Source organism: Oncorhynchus mykiss, chromosome 9 (genome assembly GCF_013265735.2).
Source record: "Oncorhynchus mykiss isolate Arlee chromosome 9, USDA_OmykA_1.1, whole genome shotgun sequence".
NCBI classification, from domain to species: Eukaryota; Metazoa; Chordata; class Actinopteri; order Salmoniformes; family Salmonidae; genus Oncorhynchus; species Oncorhynchus mykiss.
The window spans coordinates 36,039,654-36,056,420 of NC_048573.1; the positions used below are offsets into that span (position 1 = coordinate 36,039,654).

General features: G+C 42.3%; 1 protein-coding gene across 11 annotated transcripts in view; it reads right to left on the reverse strand.

Annotated features, from left to right (window-relative positions):
* The window catches only part of LOC110531157 (serine/threonine-protein kinase WNK2), a 129,247-nt gene that overhangs the window by 58,856 nt on the left and 53,624 nt on the right, over positions 1-16,767 (reverse strand). For all 11 annotated transcript variants that reach the window (XM_036987898.1, XM_036987897.1, XM_036987896.1 and 8 more), the window contains exons 3-7: positions 12,933-13,105; positions 12,380-12,600; positions 12,098-12,255; positions 8,974-9,062; positions 8,201-8,420 (exon numbers count right to left, since the gene is read on the reverse strand). In XM_036987898.1, coding sequence (XP_036843793.1) covers positions 8,201-8,420; positions 8,974-9,062; positions 12,098-12,255; positions 12,380-12,600; positions 12,933-13,105 — 861 coding nt within the window. The remainder of the gene's footprint in view (positions 1-8,200; positions 8,421-8,973; positions 9,063-12,097; positions 12,256-12,379; positions 12,601-12,932; positions 13,106-16,767) is intronic.

Here is a 16,767-nt window from a genome sequence, read left to right on the forward strand (position 1 = left end):
GTGAGACCACATACAAACTTGTCTCGGAGAGCATCATCAAGAAATCGTGCAAACTCACATGTACTTGTCAGCCTTTTCAAAGCAAGAATGTAGTCAGCCATGGTTTCACTGTTTCCCCTTGACTCTGGTGACGTTGGTAAAATCTGAAACGTTCTGCAATGAGAATTGGCTTAGGCTTGAAATACCTTGAAAGAGTTTGTCAGTTCTGCATAGTTCAACTCCACTGCTTTTATTGGTTCAATGAGACCTTTCAGCAATCCATACTCAGTTGGACCCAAAACACTGAGAAATAGGTCTGCTTTCTTTTCATCTTTGATTTCATTTGCAGCCAGCCAACGCTCAAAACGCTCCAAATAGGAATCAAAATCCTCTTTTGTAGCCTCGAACTCTGGTACTCGACCAATGGTTGCCATTTTCACAGTTAATTGTTCAGTTTCCTTAATTTTCTGAATTTTCATCTAATTCTTCACTTCAGAAGTTTCTGCAATTACTTCATTCACTGCACTCATTTGTATTAATGTACACACCGTGTTACGTCCCTTCTTCCTTTTTTTTTCTTGACAATATTTCTCCACTGAGATCGCCTAATTTCAATGGGTTCAATGACAGTTTTTTATTTCTTTTATTTAACCACCAGAGGGCAGTGTCGCTATTCTGGACTCCAATAGTCTTGCTACTTGGCAGCTCCTGAATACTGTGCTAGCAGTGCTAGCAGTGCTTAGCCTTCTCTACTGGCAAAAGAAAATAAAAAATTACTGACGAATTACATAATTATTTTGAGTTTCATTACTCACGCAACATTCTTCCCTTCAAACAATGTCCGTTTATGTAGTTTAATCCCATCCTCGTCGCCACTGTAATATTTGTGTTATGGAGAAATGACCAGGCAGGAGACGGGAGTACAGTAAGTTTTCGTTTAGTCAAAACCCCTCGTGCTCTACAGTTCCCGGCACCCCAGTGCGCATGTGCATTTCCTATTAGGTGTAGTAACGTAACACTGCCGTAATGCATTACTGCTTAGTAACAGCACAGTAACTAATATAAAAATATGTAGATCCCAGATACTACAGTTATATTCCGCATTATTTGTACATAAAGTTCCTGCTAATGTCTCTTATGACCGAAAAGTACAGAGATTACTCACCTCGAACTGGACAAATATTTTTTCTTTAATGAGTCCAACACAAAGGATATACTGCTTCCTGGAGACCAGGCCGAAATCCCAGTCATTCACGTGAAGAAAAGACGGAGATACAGGGGGCGAAGATCGGGGTACATTGTGAGGATTTGTAGGCGAGTGAGTAAATCACCACTACCATCGGTTCTATTGGCCAACATGCAATCACTGGAAAACAAACTGGATGGTCTACGGTCGAGACTATCCTACCAACGGGTCATTAAAAACTGTCATATCTTGCTTCACAGAGTCGTGGCTGAACGACGACACAGATAATATAGAGCTTGCGGGGTTCTGTGCATCGGTAGGACAGATCTGGTAAGATGAGGGGCGGGGGTGTGTGTCTATTTGTCAATAACAGCTGGTGCGCGATGTCTAATATTAAAGAAGTCTCGAGGTATTGCTCGCCTGAGGTAGAGTACCTCATGATAAGCTGTAGACCGCACTATCTACCAAGAGAGTTCTCATCTATATTATTCGTAGCCGTCCATTTACCACTACAAACCAATGCTGGCACTAAGACCGCACTCAATGAGCTGTATAAGGGCATAAGCAAACAAGAAAATGCCCATCCGGAAGCAGCGTTCCTAGTGGTCGGGGTCTTTAATGCCGGGAAACAAATCTGTTTTACCTCATTCACATGTGCCACCAAAGAAAAAAACTAACTCTAGACCACCTTTACTCCACACACAGAGACACATACAAAGCTCTCCCTCACCCTCCATTTGGGAACTCTGACCATAATTATATCCTCCTGATTCCTGCTTACAAGTAAAAACTAAAGCAGAAAGTACCAGTGACTCGCTCAATATGGTAGTGGTCAGATGATGCGGATGCTACGTAAGGGTGCTGTTTTGCGAGCACAGACTGGAATACGTTCCGTGATTCGTCCTATGGCATACAGGAGTATACCACTTCAGTCACCGGCTTCATCAATAAGTGCATCAACAACGTCGTCCCCACAGTGACCGTGCGTACATATCCCAACCAGAAGCCATGGGATACAGGCAACATCCGCACCGAGCTAAAGGCTAGAGCTGCCGCTTTCAAGGAGCAGGACACTAATCCAGATGCTTATAAGAAATCCTATGCCCTCAGACGAACCATCAAACAGGCAAAGCGTCAATCCTACTACACCGGCTCTGATGCTCGTCGGATGTGGCAGGGCTTGCAAATTATTACGGACTACAAAAGGGAAGCACAGCCACGAGCTGCCCTGTGACGGAAGCCTACCAGACGGAAAAAAGCTAAATGCCTTCTATGCTTGCTTCAAGGCAAATAACACTGACGCATGCATGAAAGCACTAGCTGTTCCGGACGACTTTGTGATTACGCTTTCCGTAGTCGATGTGAGCTAGACCTTTAAACAGGTCAACATTCACATGGCCGCAGGGCCAGACAGATTACCAGGGCGTGTACTCAGAGCATACGCGGACCAACTGGTGTCTTCACTGACATTTTCAACCTCTCCCTGACCGAGTCTGTAATACCTACATGTTTCAAGCAGATCATAGTCCCTGTGCCCAAGAATGCGAAGTTAACCTGCCTAAATGACAACCACATCAGTAGCCATGAAGTGCTTTGAAAGGCATCATCATCCCGGAAATCCTAGACCCACTCCATTTTGCATACTGCCCCAACAGATCCACAGATGACTCAATCTCAATCGCACTCTACACTGCCCTTTACCACCTGGACAAAAGGAACACCAATGTGAGAATGCTAACTGACTACAGCTCAGCATTCAACACCATAGTGCCCACAAAGCTCATCCCTAAGCTAATGACCCTGGGACTAAACACCTTCCTCTGCAACTGGATCCTGGACTTCCTGAAGGGCCACCCCCAGGTGGTAAGGGTAGGCAACAACACATCTTCCACGCTGATCCTCAACACCGGGGCCCCTCAGAGGTGTGTGCTCAGTCCTGTACTCCCTGTTTATCCACGACTGCGTGGCCAAGCACGACTCCAACACCATCATTAAGTTTGCTGACGACACAACAGTGTCAGCCTGATCACTGACAATGATGAGACAGCCAATAGGGTAGAGGTCAGAGACCTGGCAGTGTGGTGCCAGGACAACAACCTCTCCCGCAATGTAAGCAAGACAAAGGAAATCATTGTGGACTACATGAGAAGAAGGGCTGAACTATTATGATCCAAACACACCAAGACAGTCGTGAAGAGGGCACGACAACATCTTTCCCCCTCATGAGACTGAAAAGATTTGGCATATGTCCCCAGATCTTCAGAAAGTTATACAGCTGCACCATCGAGAGCATCCTGAACGGTTGCATCACTGCCTGATATGGCAACTGCTCGGGATCCGATCATAAGGCGCTACAGACAATAGTGAGTATGGCCCAATACACCACTGGGGCCAAGCCTTCCTCTGACACTAGACGGTGTCAGAGGAAGGCCCAAAATATTGTCAAAGATTACAGTCACACAAGTCAGACTGTTCTCTCTGCTACCGCACAGCAAATGGTACCGGAGCGCCAAGTCTATGTCCAAAAGGCTCCTTAACAGTTTCTACCCCCAAGCCATAAGATGGCTTAATTTTCACAGTAAAACGAGTCCTACATGGGCATAACCTGAAAGGCCGCTCAGCAAGGAAGATGCCACTGCTCCAAAACCGCCATAAAAAAGCCAGACTACGGTTTGCAACTGCACATGGGGAAATGTCCTCTGGTCTGATGAAACAAAAATAGAACTGTTTGGCCATAATGACCATCATTATGTTTGGAGGAAAAAGGGGGAGGCTTGCAAGCCGAAGAACACCATCCCAACCGTGAAGCACGGGGGTGGCATCATGTTGTGGGGGTGCTTTGCTGCAGGAGGGACTGTTGCACTTCACAAAAGAGATGGCATCATGAGGTAGGAAAATTATGTGATATATTGAAGCAACATCTCAAGACATTAGACAGGAAGTTAAAGCTTGGTCGGAAATTGGCCTTCCAAATGGATAATGAACCCAAGCATACTTCCAAAGTCGTAGGTAGAACTGAAAAAGCTTGTGCGAGCAAGGAGGCCTTATAAACCTGACTCAGTTACACCAGCTCTGTCAGGTGGAATGGGCCAAAATTCACCCAACTTATTGTGGGAGCTTGTGGAAGGCTACCCAAAACGTTTGACCCAAGTTAATCTTGGATCTACCCATCCCGGATCCGGGATAATTGTCATCAACTGACACTAAGTAGCATAACGCAACGGACAAAAAATCTTACTAGAAAGTATTCATATTCGTGAAATCACAAGTGAAATATATTCAAACACAGCTTAGCCTTTTGTTAATCACCCTGTCATCTCAGATTTTGAAAATAAGCAAGACAAGCATTTGTGTAAGTTTATCGATAGCCTAGCATAGCATTATGCCGAGCTAGCAGCAGGCAATCTGGTCACGAAAATCAGAAAAGCAATCAAATTAAATTGTTTACCTTTGATGAGCTTCGGATGTTTTCACTCACGAGACTCCCAGTTAGATAGCCAATGTTCCTTTTTTCCAAAAATAATATTTTTGTCGGCGAAATAGCTCCGTTCGTTCTTCACGTTTGGCTGAGAAAACGACCGGAAATTGCGGTCACGACAACGCCGAAAAATATTCAAAATTAGCTCCATAATATCGACAGAAACATGGCAAACGTTGTTTATAATCAATCCTCAAAGTGTTTTTCAAATATCTATTCGATAATATATAAACCGGGATAGAGCTTTTTTCAGTAAGACTGGGTGGAAAAATGGCTACCTCTGTCTTTTGCGAGAGAAATACACAAAGAGCCATCAGGTGGACACTGACGCAATGTTGTTGTACATGCCCATTTTTCAAAATAAAAGCCTGAAACTATGTCTTGTGATACTAGACACATTAAGGAAGCCATAGAAAAGGGAATCTCGTTGATATTCCATTCACTGCTCAATAGGGAAGCTTAGGAAGGGACTCTTATTTAGAAACCGCTGCATTCCTTATTGGATTTTTCACATTCTTTTGCCTGCAATATCAGTTCTGTTATACTCAGACAATATCTTTACAGTTTTGGAAACTTTAGAGTGTTTTTTATCCTAAGCTGTCAATTATATGCATATTCTATTTTCTAGTCCTGAAAAATAGCCCGTTTACTTTGGGAACGAACACCCCCAAAAAAATGACCCCTAGATTCAACAGGTTAAACAATTTAAAGGCAATGCTACCAAATACTAATTGAGTGTATGTAAACTTCTGTCCCCCAGGGAATGTGATGAAAGAAATAAAAGCTGAAATAAATCACTCTAGTATTATTCTGACATTTCACATTCTTAAAATAAAGTGGTGATCCTAACTGACCTAATACAGGGAATTTTTACTAGGATTAAATGTCAGGAATTGTGAAGAATTTAAATGTATTTGGCTAAGGTGTATGTAAACTTCCGACTTCAACTGTATATATTGAAGAAAAAAATAAAACGCAGAAAAGGCTAATTTCTCTCATGTTGTGCATGAATTTGTTTACATCCTGTTAGTGAGCATTTCTCCTTTGCAAAGATAATCCATCCATCTGACAGGTGTGGCATATCAAGAAGCTGATTAACCAACATGATCATTACACAGGTGTAGTTCCCCCATCTTATAAATATTGGGTGGGAGATAGGGTTGGGTGATATGGTCAAATTATCATATCATGGTATTTTTCAAAGTTTTGACAGTATTTTATGTTTTTGATTAATAAAAGTTGCACATTTGCTTTATGAGTAGTGCGTGACCCGAGGGTGGAAACACATATATTCTAAATGATTTCAATTAATATTTCTACATTCTGATTGGTTTATCAATTCAATTCAATTCAACCTAAAATAATTTCCATCAATTTCTGCATTTCCTGCACTCATTTGAGATCATTTCCACACTGCCACGAAATGGGCTAAAATACTAGGCCTTATTTTTAACCAAATGTTGCAATTGCGATTTAGATCAAAACCCTTAGGTCAACTTTTGGAATCATGGAAATAGAATGTTTATTATAATTATATTGTTAGAATATAAATAATAGTGGGCACTTTGAATACAGTGTTGTTTGACATGACAATGAATGAAAATGCCATGTGACAGGGTAGGAACCAAAGTTATGTTCTGTGTTTCCTAGGGGACCCTATAATCTTTGGCTACATTACATCTTTATTCATATAGCCAACATATTCATGCTTTGCTTATTCCTCTTTGATTTAGAAGATACTGTTGCACAAACAACATGCTGATTTAAGCCTCCACCAGTACTGGTATCAGGCTGTATTAGCTGGCTACGTTTGCTCGACTCGTATTACTTTTATTAGCTAGTTAGCCAACCAGCGAATTAGCTTAACTTGCTAAGAAAACACAAACTAGCTGTTTGCAGATGGAAGAAACACAATAATTACAATAGAACGCTTGTGGATGTATATTCAGATCAAAGTGGAAACAACATCGTTGTCATCAACATTGTTGCATGTGCTGCATTGATCATGCATTGATTACTCCATCTCGTGGTCAAGCAACAAAAAATGCGCTCCTTTGAGTTACAGGGGGCGGGACTAGGTCTGTGTAGAAAGCGGCATGGAGAGAGAGAGCACTCAAGTAGCGGAGTAAACTATAAAAATGGATGTTACACACAGCGTATCACATTTAACAAACCAAACATTAAAATACCGTCATAAAAGATCAAGTAAAAACCCAAACCGGTCCGTGTATAAATACCAGTATATAGTAAAATACGGTATACCGCCCAGCCCTAGTGGGAAGTGTGCTGTAATCTCAAATGTATTTTTTATTTTATTTATTTTTTAAAAGTTATTCAACACACATGGGAAGTCCAAACTGTTTTATGATGATTGGGCTCCATTCCAGTCTTACTTTGTACAGTCCACCACCCTCTAATGGCACTCTCATTAAAACAAAAATACATCTGTATTTGACACCCCTGTGATTTACTGGTTGGAGGAGCATTTCTGTGTTTTTTTGGGAGGACCTTGAGGTTGGTGATGTGCCTATTGATTCTTATTGAATGTGACTCGTGGATGCCTTATTCTTCTTGCCCTGTCAAAGCCTAAAATGTGAGCTTGTTTTGCCCTGTTTGTAAAAAATAAGTGTAAAAAAAATAATATATTTTTTAAATAGCATTGTAAACTGTCATATTGGTCAGATGGATGGTCAGTCTGTGGCCATGACTGTCTGTGAGTGGTTGCATTTCTCCACACCTATCCCTCGTCTGTTTACAGGAACAATGGCAAGGTGACCGCTTTGTTCCTGTATTAACTACAGATTGCCCTTTAACCTTTGTACTTTTCTGCCCAGTGTGTTTAACTTGTCCAAAGTACAGTATCTTTATATTTGAAATACGTTTTTTCTAGTTGAGCATACATTATTTATATTGTGTTGTCATGTGTGTAAACTGAATAAACAGACTTTTCAAAAAATAAAATCTGAGACCAAGTTTGAATATGCTGTCCGATAGTTTTTTTTAGCGACCAAAACAATGTACATGTTGCCCAAAGAGTTGTGCAAAGTTGGTGGAATACTATTCATAATGATTTACAGCTGTAATGGCTGCCAAACGTGCTTCCACCCAAGTATTAACTCTGGGGTGTGAAAAGACGCACAATTAAAATTTTCTATAACTTCCTTTCACTTTGAAAATGTGTAGATCAGTAAGAAAACAATCTAATTAATTTAATCCCTTTTTAGATTGTAAAGCAGCAAAATGTGAAGACTGTCCAAGCGGTGTGTGGACTTTCACTAGGCACTGTAGGTTGAAGGTGATCACTCAGAATGGTTGTGTATTTACTGGCGTTTACCTTGCCCTCTAAGGGGTTGAGTAGACCTAAACCATGCCTGGAAAATGCAACCCACACCATAACAGAGCCGCCAGAACCAGCATTTAATCAAGTATTTACATTATTCAGGACAAATTCAAACCCCACCTTGGATTGCAATGTCTGTTCAAACAGTCTAATGCTAAACTCCACCCATGTATTCAACCATCAAACTATCCATCCATCCATCCACCATCCATCTTACCATCTCTAGGGCCACGCCCTCCGAGCTCTCTTTTTCCAGTTCAAAGGTAAACTCAATGGCTCCACTCTCCTTGTATTTTCCCTTCAGCTTCTTTGGGTCTTCCACCCACAGCTTCAGGGCGATGGCCGCCTTCTTCCCATCATCCTCCTCGGCCAGCTCCACCCGCACCCCTGTGTCCTCCGCAAAGAAGGCGTGGTTCAGCAGGTCCTTTATGGAGTACCTGGTAGGAACGAAAAATAAAAACAACCCTTTATCACTGTGCTAACATGGCATGGCTCCAACTTGACCTTCTGTAATTTTCAGATTTAGCCTAAATTAACTTCAAATTAGTCATATCAACTCCAAGTACAGTGACCTAATGCCCTCCACCAAATTCAGTAGTTATGTCATGCAGGAGCTGAAAGACTCTCCTGAGCACCAATGTTCTCAGTGTTCCGGTCTGGACAGTATAAGCTCCTATCTAAGAACACCCTCCATTTACTAGCTGCCAGGACAAGGAACGAGAGAGAACTGTACACAATCACCTCTCAGTATGAAAACCTGCCGAAGAGGCAGTTTTAAGGGTCATTTTCTCCTCTGTATTAAACCCATTATTATTCAAGTTAACAGAGGATGGCGTACAGATCGGGAGGGGAGATTGGAATGTTGTTGAGTGCCCCAAATGTCATCGTGATAGGATGTGGGCAGATTAAGTGAGGTATGGAGGGATGACGGAGCACCTTGGCGGCCCTATGGCCTCCAAGGTGGACAGAGACGCAGGTACAGTCCCTCACCGCTCCTCTTTCTTCTGGCAGATGCACTCGCCAATAATCTCCTTGATTTCAGGATCCACAACCTTGTTGTAGCTGGCAGGCTTCACCCCCTGATAACAGAAAAGGAAGGGAAAAAACAGTTCAGAGGGATGGCCGGAAGCCATGAGTAAGTATGGTGGAGAAAATAAAAAGGGAGACAGAGAGAGATTGCCACATGTATTCACATAGCTTACCAAAAGTTGTCATAATGACTTTAGTGGTTTTCTGAACAATGTGCAGACAACTCATTAAAAACGTTGATCACATTTCAAGAGGTGTCAACATCACTTGTCAGATTGTTAATGCTTTAAACAAGCCCCTTTCTGCAACTCTGTGGACTGAAAATAGTATTTTCAGGAACTGACACATTCATACAGATACTTATACACTGTGTAGTCTGGTTGAAAGCTATCAGAGTTTCCCGTGGATAAAGGATAAATAAATAGACTTCTGTGGTCTCTCCAGGGCATGCCGATATTCATAGAGTAAAGTAGACAGAAAAAAAACTGCTGCTGCCAGACAGAGGGGCTTCTGTTTCTAAAAGCAGGTGGATACAAACAAGCAAGATTTCTGGCTCTCACAGACTTCTTCTTTAAGAGGCTCCTCTGTGTCCTCCACTCGTTACCTGTATTAATGGCACCTGTTTGAACTTGTTATCAGTATAAAAGACACCTGTCCACAACCCCAAACAGTCACACTCCAAACTCCACTATGGCCAAGAGCTGTCAAAGGACACCAGAAACAAAATAGTAGACCTGCACCGGGCTGGGAAGACTGAATCTGCAATAGGTAAGTAAGCAGCTTGGTTTGAAGAAATCAACTGTGGGAGCAATTATTAGGAAATGGAAGACAACTGATAATCTCCCTCGATCTGGTGCTCCACGCAAGATCTCACCCCGTGGGGACAAAATGATCACAAGAAAGGTGAGCAAAAATCCCAGAACCACACGGGGGGACCTAGTGAATGACCTGCAGAGAGCTGGGATCAAAGTAACAAAGTAACAAAGCCTACCATCAGTAACACACTATGCCGCCAGGGACTCAAATCCTGCAGTGCCAGACGTGTCCCCCTGCTTAAGCCAGTACATGTCCAGGCCCGTCTGAAGTTTGCTAGAGAGCATTTGGATGATCCAGAAGAAGATTGGGAGAATGTCATATGGTCAGATGAAACCAAAATATAACTTTTTGGTAAAAACTCAACTCGTCGTGTTTGGAGGACAAAGAATGCTGAGTTGCATCCAAAGAACACCATACCTACTCTGAAGCATGGGGATGCTTTGGGACTGTTTTTCTGCAAAGGGACCAGGACGACTGATCCGTGTAAAGGAAAGAATGAATGGGGCCATGTATCGTGAAATTTTGAGTGAAAACCTCCTTCCATCAGCAAGGGCATTGAAGATGAAACGTGGCTGGGTCTTTCAGCATGACAATGATCCCAAACACACCGCCCGGGCAACGAAGGAGTGGCTTCATAAGAAGCATTTCAAGGTCCTGGAGTGGCCTAGCCAGTCTCCAGATCTCAACCCCATAGAACATTTTTGGAGGGAGTTGAAAGTCCGTGTTGCCCAGCAACAGCCCCAAAACATCACTGCTCTAGAGGAGATCTGCATGGAGGAATGGGCCAAAATACCAGCAACATTGTGTAAAAACTTACAGAAAACATTTGACCTCTGTCATTGCCAACAAAGGGTATATAACAAAGTATTGAGATAAACTTTTGTTATTGACCAAATACTTATTTTCCACCATAATTTGCAAATAAAGTCATTAAAAATCCTACAATGTGATTTTCTGGATAATTTTTTCGCATTTTGTCTGTCATAGTTGAAGTGTACCTATGATGAAAATTACAGGCCTCTCATCTTTTTAAGTGGGAGAACTTGCACAATTGGTGGCTGACTAAATACTTTTTTGCCCCACTGTGTGTAAACTTCTGACCCACTGGAATTGTGATAGTGTATTATAAGTGAAATAATGGGTCTGTAAACAATTGTTGGAAAAATGTCTTGTGTCATGCACAATGTAGATGTCCTAACCGACGTACCAAAACTATAGTTTGTGGAGTGGTTGAAAAACAAGTTAATGACTCCAACCTAAGTGTATGTAAACTTCCGACTTCAACTGTATATGCTTTAGCCAAAGCCAACACCTCTGACTATCCTTACCATACCACGCAGAATATATGCATGTGCTTTAGTGCCAAGTCCTCTGATTATCATTGACAATGCTAGTCAGCGGAGTAGGCTAAAGTACAGATCTGGGACCAGGCTAAGATGAGTCATCCTACTTCAGCAGTGCCTGCCAAGTTTTAAAAGTGCAAAATCAATACCCTTCATCCAATATATTATGGCTCCGGACACCCCCTGATCTAAAAACAGTTTGCTGCATTCATCACTGTGATGTTCTTTTCCTCACTGGCATAGAGTGGAATACAAGATTAGATCTATGAAGAATTGAGGGGTTCTGGACTCCCTGAGCAGTGCCATATGGCACATCATGACCATCTTTACTGTCCAGTAAACTAGGGAATTATTCAAGTATCAAGAACCATGGGGCTGGCTGGTAACATAACCCCTACCATGGAAAGGTCTTGTATCTCCTTACCCTCCACAAAAATGTTACGGACACAGTATATTCTACATTAGTTATTTTTTTGTTCATTTTTAGTCCCATCCTTCAGCTACACTCAACCCCTCCCATCTATCTCTGTAGACCATCCAGTTTTGATTTCTTGTCAGCTCGGGATTCGATCTTGCAACCTTTCGGTTACTAGTCTAACGCTCTAACCACTAGGCTGCCTACCGCCCCACCCAGCAGTGCTATTTGCGGAGTTAACTCAAGGTAAATGCTGCAATTCTTTAGCCATTCCTGAACATGTGACCCAAAACAAGCTACTTATGGACAGTACCAAAACAAATGATCTGATGATTCTGGCCTTTAAATCGTTAATGCTGAATACCCCTGGTTACTTGAGATCTGTGGCTGCCATTCATAGAAATCACAGTGCTAACATGAATGACTGAAATTGGTCATTTGGTGTCTAGCCTAGTTGTGAGTGTTACCTATATACGAGCTAAATTGGTTTACATTTTAAATGTGGACTCACGCTGGTGACTTTGCGGTAGATCTGTGCAGCGTTCTGGCACTCCGAGTACGGGTACTCTGAGGTGGCCATCTCCAACATGCACATCCCAAAGGCATAGACATCCACTGACTCATCATAGTGCTCCTCATACATCTCTGGGGCCATGAACTCTGGGGTGCCTGGGAGGACATGGTCAAAGGTCAGACAGCAGGACATTTTTGGAATCTGGAGACTGTTGTCCATTTTAGACATATATAGATGATACACCAGGTGTTACTGATGCAGTCTGATTGGATCTCCTACCTATGACACTCTTGGCGAAGGAGGCCCTCTTGAGTGTGGCCAACCCCAGGTCTCCTATCTTGACGGAGCCGGTGGGGCCCGTGATGAAGATGTTGTCACACTTCAGGTCTCTGTGGATGATGGGAGGGGCCCTGGTGTGGAGGAAGTGAAGACCCTTCAGGATCTGCCTACACCAGCTCCTCAGAACCTTGGGCTTCATTACCTTGAAGCGCTTCAGATATCTACAGTTGGGAAAAGGACATCAGTATCACCATTCATATATTCAGAGTTTTGGGATTGATAATCCAGTCAAAAATAAAAGGTAATTTAGAGCAAATATTCATGTGCATATCACTCCATTGCCTCTTTTTGCAGTACTACATTGCTTAGTAATCTCAATGATAAATAATACTCCCGCACACATTAACTGGTTTGTTGTAGGGAATACATGTAAAAAAAAAGGTGTTACTTTACATCTATGACTAGATCCCGCATTGCCCAATTATAGCCTCTTCTTTTGACTATCATCATCATCATCCTCTCCCATCTTCAGCAGGTGTAACAGTACACTCACGTTTTGAGCGTGCCTGATGTCATGAGCTCCGTTACCAGGACGATGCACTTCTTCCCTTTGAGGGGTGACTCCCAAAAGTCGTAGAAGCGGACAATGTTGGGGTGCTGCAGCCCCTTCAGCATCTCTGCCTCCTCCTTAAACCGCTGACGCTCTACTTTGGTCAGCTTACGGTCCTGAGGGAGAGGACAGAGAAGTTACACTAAATCCAGGGTTGTGGTCAGGAGACAAAAGATTATGAGAGAAAATATGCCCGGTTGAACCTAGATCATTTTCAATGTTATACAGAATTATTTGTGAAACACTCTTTTAAAGCAATGGCTATAGTGGTACAAGGGGAGGAAAACACTTCAGAGATCATGTGAAATGAAGAGATCATTAATATCAGTTTTTTTGAGAGAGACCTATAAGCAGAACAAACAGATGGGAGAGAGGGATCGTGTGCAGGAGGCTCTTCCATTGATCTCTGTCTGTGCCTGTTTGTCTGTCCGGTATTAGTGTGTCTGTCAGAGCCATATTCAGCTCATTAATTGGACCATATGTTTGACCCAGCTGGTCACCCTTGAAAGGAACTTGCAATTGAGTAGGCCCCAGAGCAATGATTACTTTGGGAAGTGAGGACCAGTACTGTGGAAAATCAGTGGTGCAAGCATGGCTCAGATCACACAGGCACTGGCTGCAAGGCACCATGTGGTCTACTTCAGTAGGAGCAGAGGATCTTTCACATTATGCATGTCAGTGGGTGTCACTAGTAGGGCTGTGGCGGTCATTTCATTTTGTGAGCCGGTGACCGTCAGGCAAATAACTGCCAGTATCATGGTAATTGACTGTTAATTAACATAAACCCATTTAGCATCTCCTGGCTTCCACACATAGCCTACAAACCACTGATACAGACGTTTGGAACATCTATTTTTTTAAGTCTAATAAATCCATGTAATATAGCCTCCACCATCACAATAAATCCATGATTTCTTTTAGACAGGTCTAAAGAAAGATAAAGAAAATGTAGATATATTTCAGAAGAACAGAATAGCATACTGAGCTGTCCTTATGTTAGGCCCTGAATGTAAATGGATCCCATCGCATTTAACTGTACTGATGGGCATTTACATAAAAACACTGTTATTTAGCAAATGTGGCACTCTGGTTTTGGCACGTGCGCTCTAGCAACAGCTCACAGATATATCGGATTCGGGAAGTTATTCAGACCCCTTGACTTTTTACACATTTTGTTGTGTTAGACTTATTTTTAAATAGAATTTTAAAAAGATTATCCTCAAACTACACACAATAACCCATAATGACAAAGCGAAATCAGATCTTTTGAAATGTTTGCTAATTTATTAAAAATAAAAACAGAAATACCTTACAGTATTATTCAGACCTTTTGCTATGTGACTCGAAATTGAGCTCAGGTGCATCCTGTTTCCATTGATCATCCTCGAGACTTGATTGGAGTCAACCTGAGGTAAATTCAATTGATTGGACATGATATGGAAAGGCACACACCTGTCTATATAAGGTTCCACAGTTGACAGTGCATGTCAGAGCAAAAACCATGCCATAATCTCAAATTAAATTGTCCGTGAGGCTCCAAGACAGGATCGTGTTGAGGCACAGATCTGGGGAAGTGTACCAAAACATGTCTGCAGCATTGAAGGTCCCCAAGAACACAGTGGCCTCCATCACCCTTAAATGGAAGTTTGGAACCACCATGACTCTTCCTAGAGCTGGCCGCCCCACCAAACTGAGCAATCAGGGGAGAAGGGCATTGGTCAGGGAGATGACCAAGAATCCGATGGTCACTCTGACAGAGCTCCAGAGATCCTCTGTGGAGATGGGAGAACCATCTCTGCAGCACTCCACCTATCAGGCCTTTATGGTAGAGTGGCCAAATGGAATCCACTCCTCAGTAAAAGGCATATGAGAGCCCGCTTGGAATTTGCCAAAAGGCACCCAAAGACTCTCAGGCTCAGAAACAACATTCTCTGGTCTGATGAAGCCAAAATTGAACTCTTTGGCCTGAATACCAAGCATCACGTCTGGAAGAAATCTTGCACCATCCCTACGGTGAAGCATGGTTGTGGCAGAATCATGCTGTGGGTATGTTTTTCAGGGACAAGAACTGGGAGACCAGGATCGATGGAAAGATGAACGGAGCAAAGTACAGAGAGATCCTTGATGAAAACCTGCTCCAAAGCGCTCAGGTCCTCAGACTGGGGCGAAGGTTCTCCTTCCAACAGGACAACGACCCTAAGCACACAGCCAAGGCAACATTGCTGTCTAGTGGCTTCGGGACAAGTCTCTGAATGTCCTTGAGTGGCCTAGCCAGAGCCCGTATTTGAACCGGATCAAACATCTCAGATCAAATCAAATGTTATTGGTCAAATACACATGGTTAGCAGATGTTATTGTGAGTGTAGCTAAATGCTTATGCTTCAAGATCCGTCAGTGCAGCAGTAATGTGTAACAGGTAATATCAAACAATTCCACAACAAAACCTAATACATACAATCTAGTAACGGAATAGGATAAGAATATATAAATATTAAATATATGGATGAGCAGTGACAGAGCGGCTGAGATGCAATAGATAGTAGTGATGCACCGATATGACATTTTTGGCCGATACCGATATCCGATATTTTCCTTGCCAAAAAAACGATAGTGGCCTTTTAAGCATTCTAGTATAGTTAAATAGTTAACACACACACACACACACACATGGACGCAGTGGTCTAAGGCACTGCATCTCAGTGCAAGAGGCGTCGCTACAGTCCCTGCTTCGAATCCAGGCTGTATTAAATCCGGTCGGGATTGGGGGTACCATAGGGCAGCACACAATTGTCCCAGCGTCGTCTGAGCCGTCATTGTAAATAAGAATTTGTTCTTAACTGACATGCCTCGTTAAATGAAGGTTCTTCATTTGTTCAGGTGTTTCATTCTCAACCAGGATTTCAATGGAACGCCGTTTGGGTCTTGCGTGTCAAAAAAAAACATACACGTCAAATAACACTATTTGACGTGTCAAATAAGCTTGTTGACCAATCAGGTCCTGAATATGACTGCACGTCACATAATAATTGAATGTGTTTTTACGTATTTGTTACACAGTGTAATCAATATCACTCGTATTTCATGTCACAACGATTCATCGATAAGTATGCTATGATGCTGGTAAAGTTGTCTCGCGCACCTACAGTGCTGTCATAAAAAAAGCTAGCTAGCTGATGGATGCAAACAATGTTCTTCCCCAAAAACATAGCAAAACGACAATTTGTTTCAGTTGCTGTAGTTAGCTAGCTAACTATATAGCTAGGTGTCATCATCTAAAATGACCCTAATTTATAAGACAGTTCTTATTTGATTAATGGTGGTCGGAACCATCTCTGTAAAGCTAGACACAATACGTTTTAGCCAAGGATTTGCAGTTAGCCTTCAAAATAAAAGTATGGCATTATTCTACTATTTGTATTCACTGCATCACTGTCAATGCCAGACTTTTATTTTGAAGACAAAACGCAAATTCCACTATTGTGCCTAATCCTTATTGTGGCTAGCTTCACAACATAAACCGGTCCGGTCGAGTGTCAATAGCCAGATGAAGCTAGCTGACTGCTTATAACGTTAGCTTTGGGTAACAGGGTTAAGCAGCTGGCTAGCTATTTATTTTCATGACCTGAAGTTCAATTTCAATAGACAAACAACAAGTGTCAACCTAGCTAATACTTACAAGTATTCCTAAATCATTGCTAAGAATAATGAAAATGCAGCTTCTACTGGTCATTGTTTTCAGGCTGGTTGTATTGGTGCTAGCTAGTAAACACATCATGGT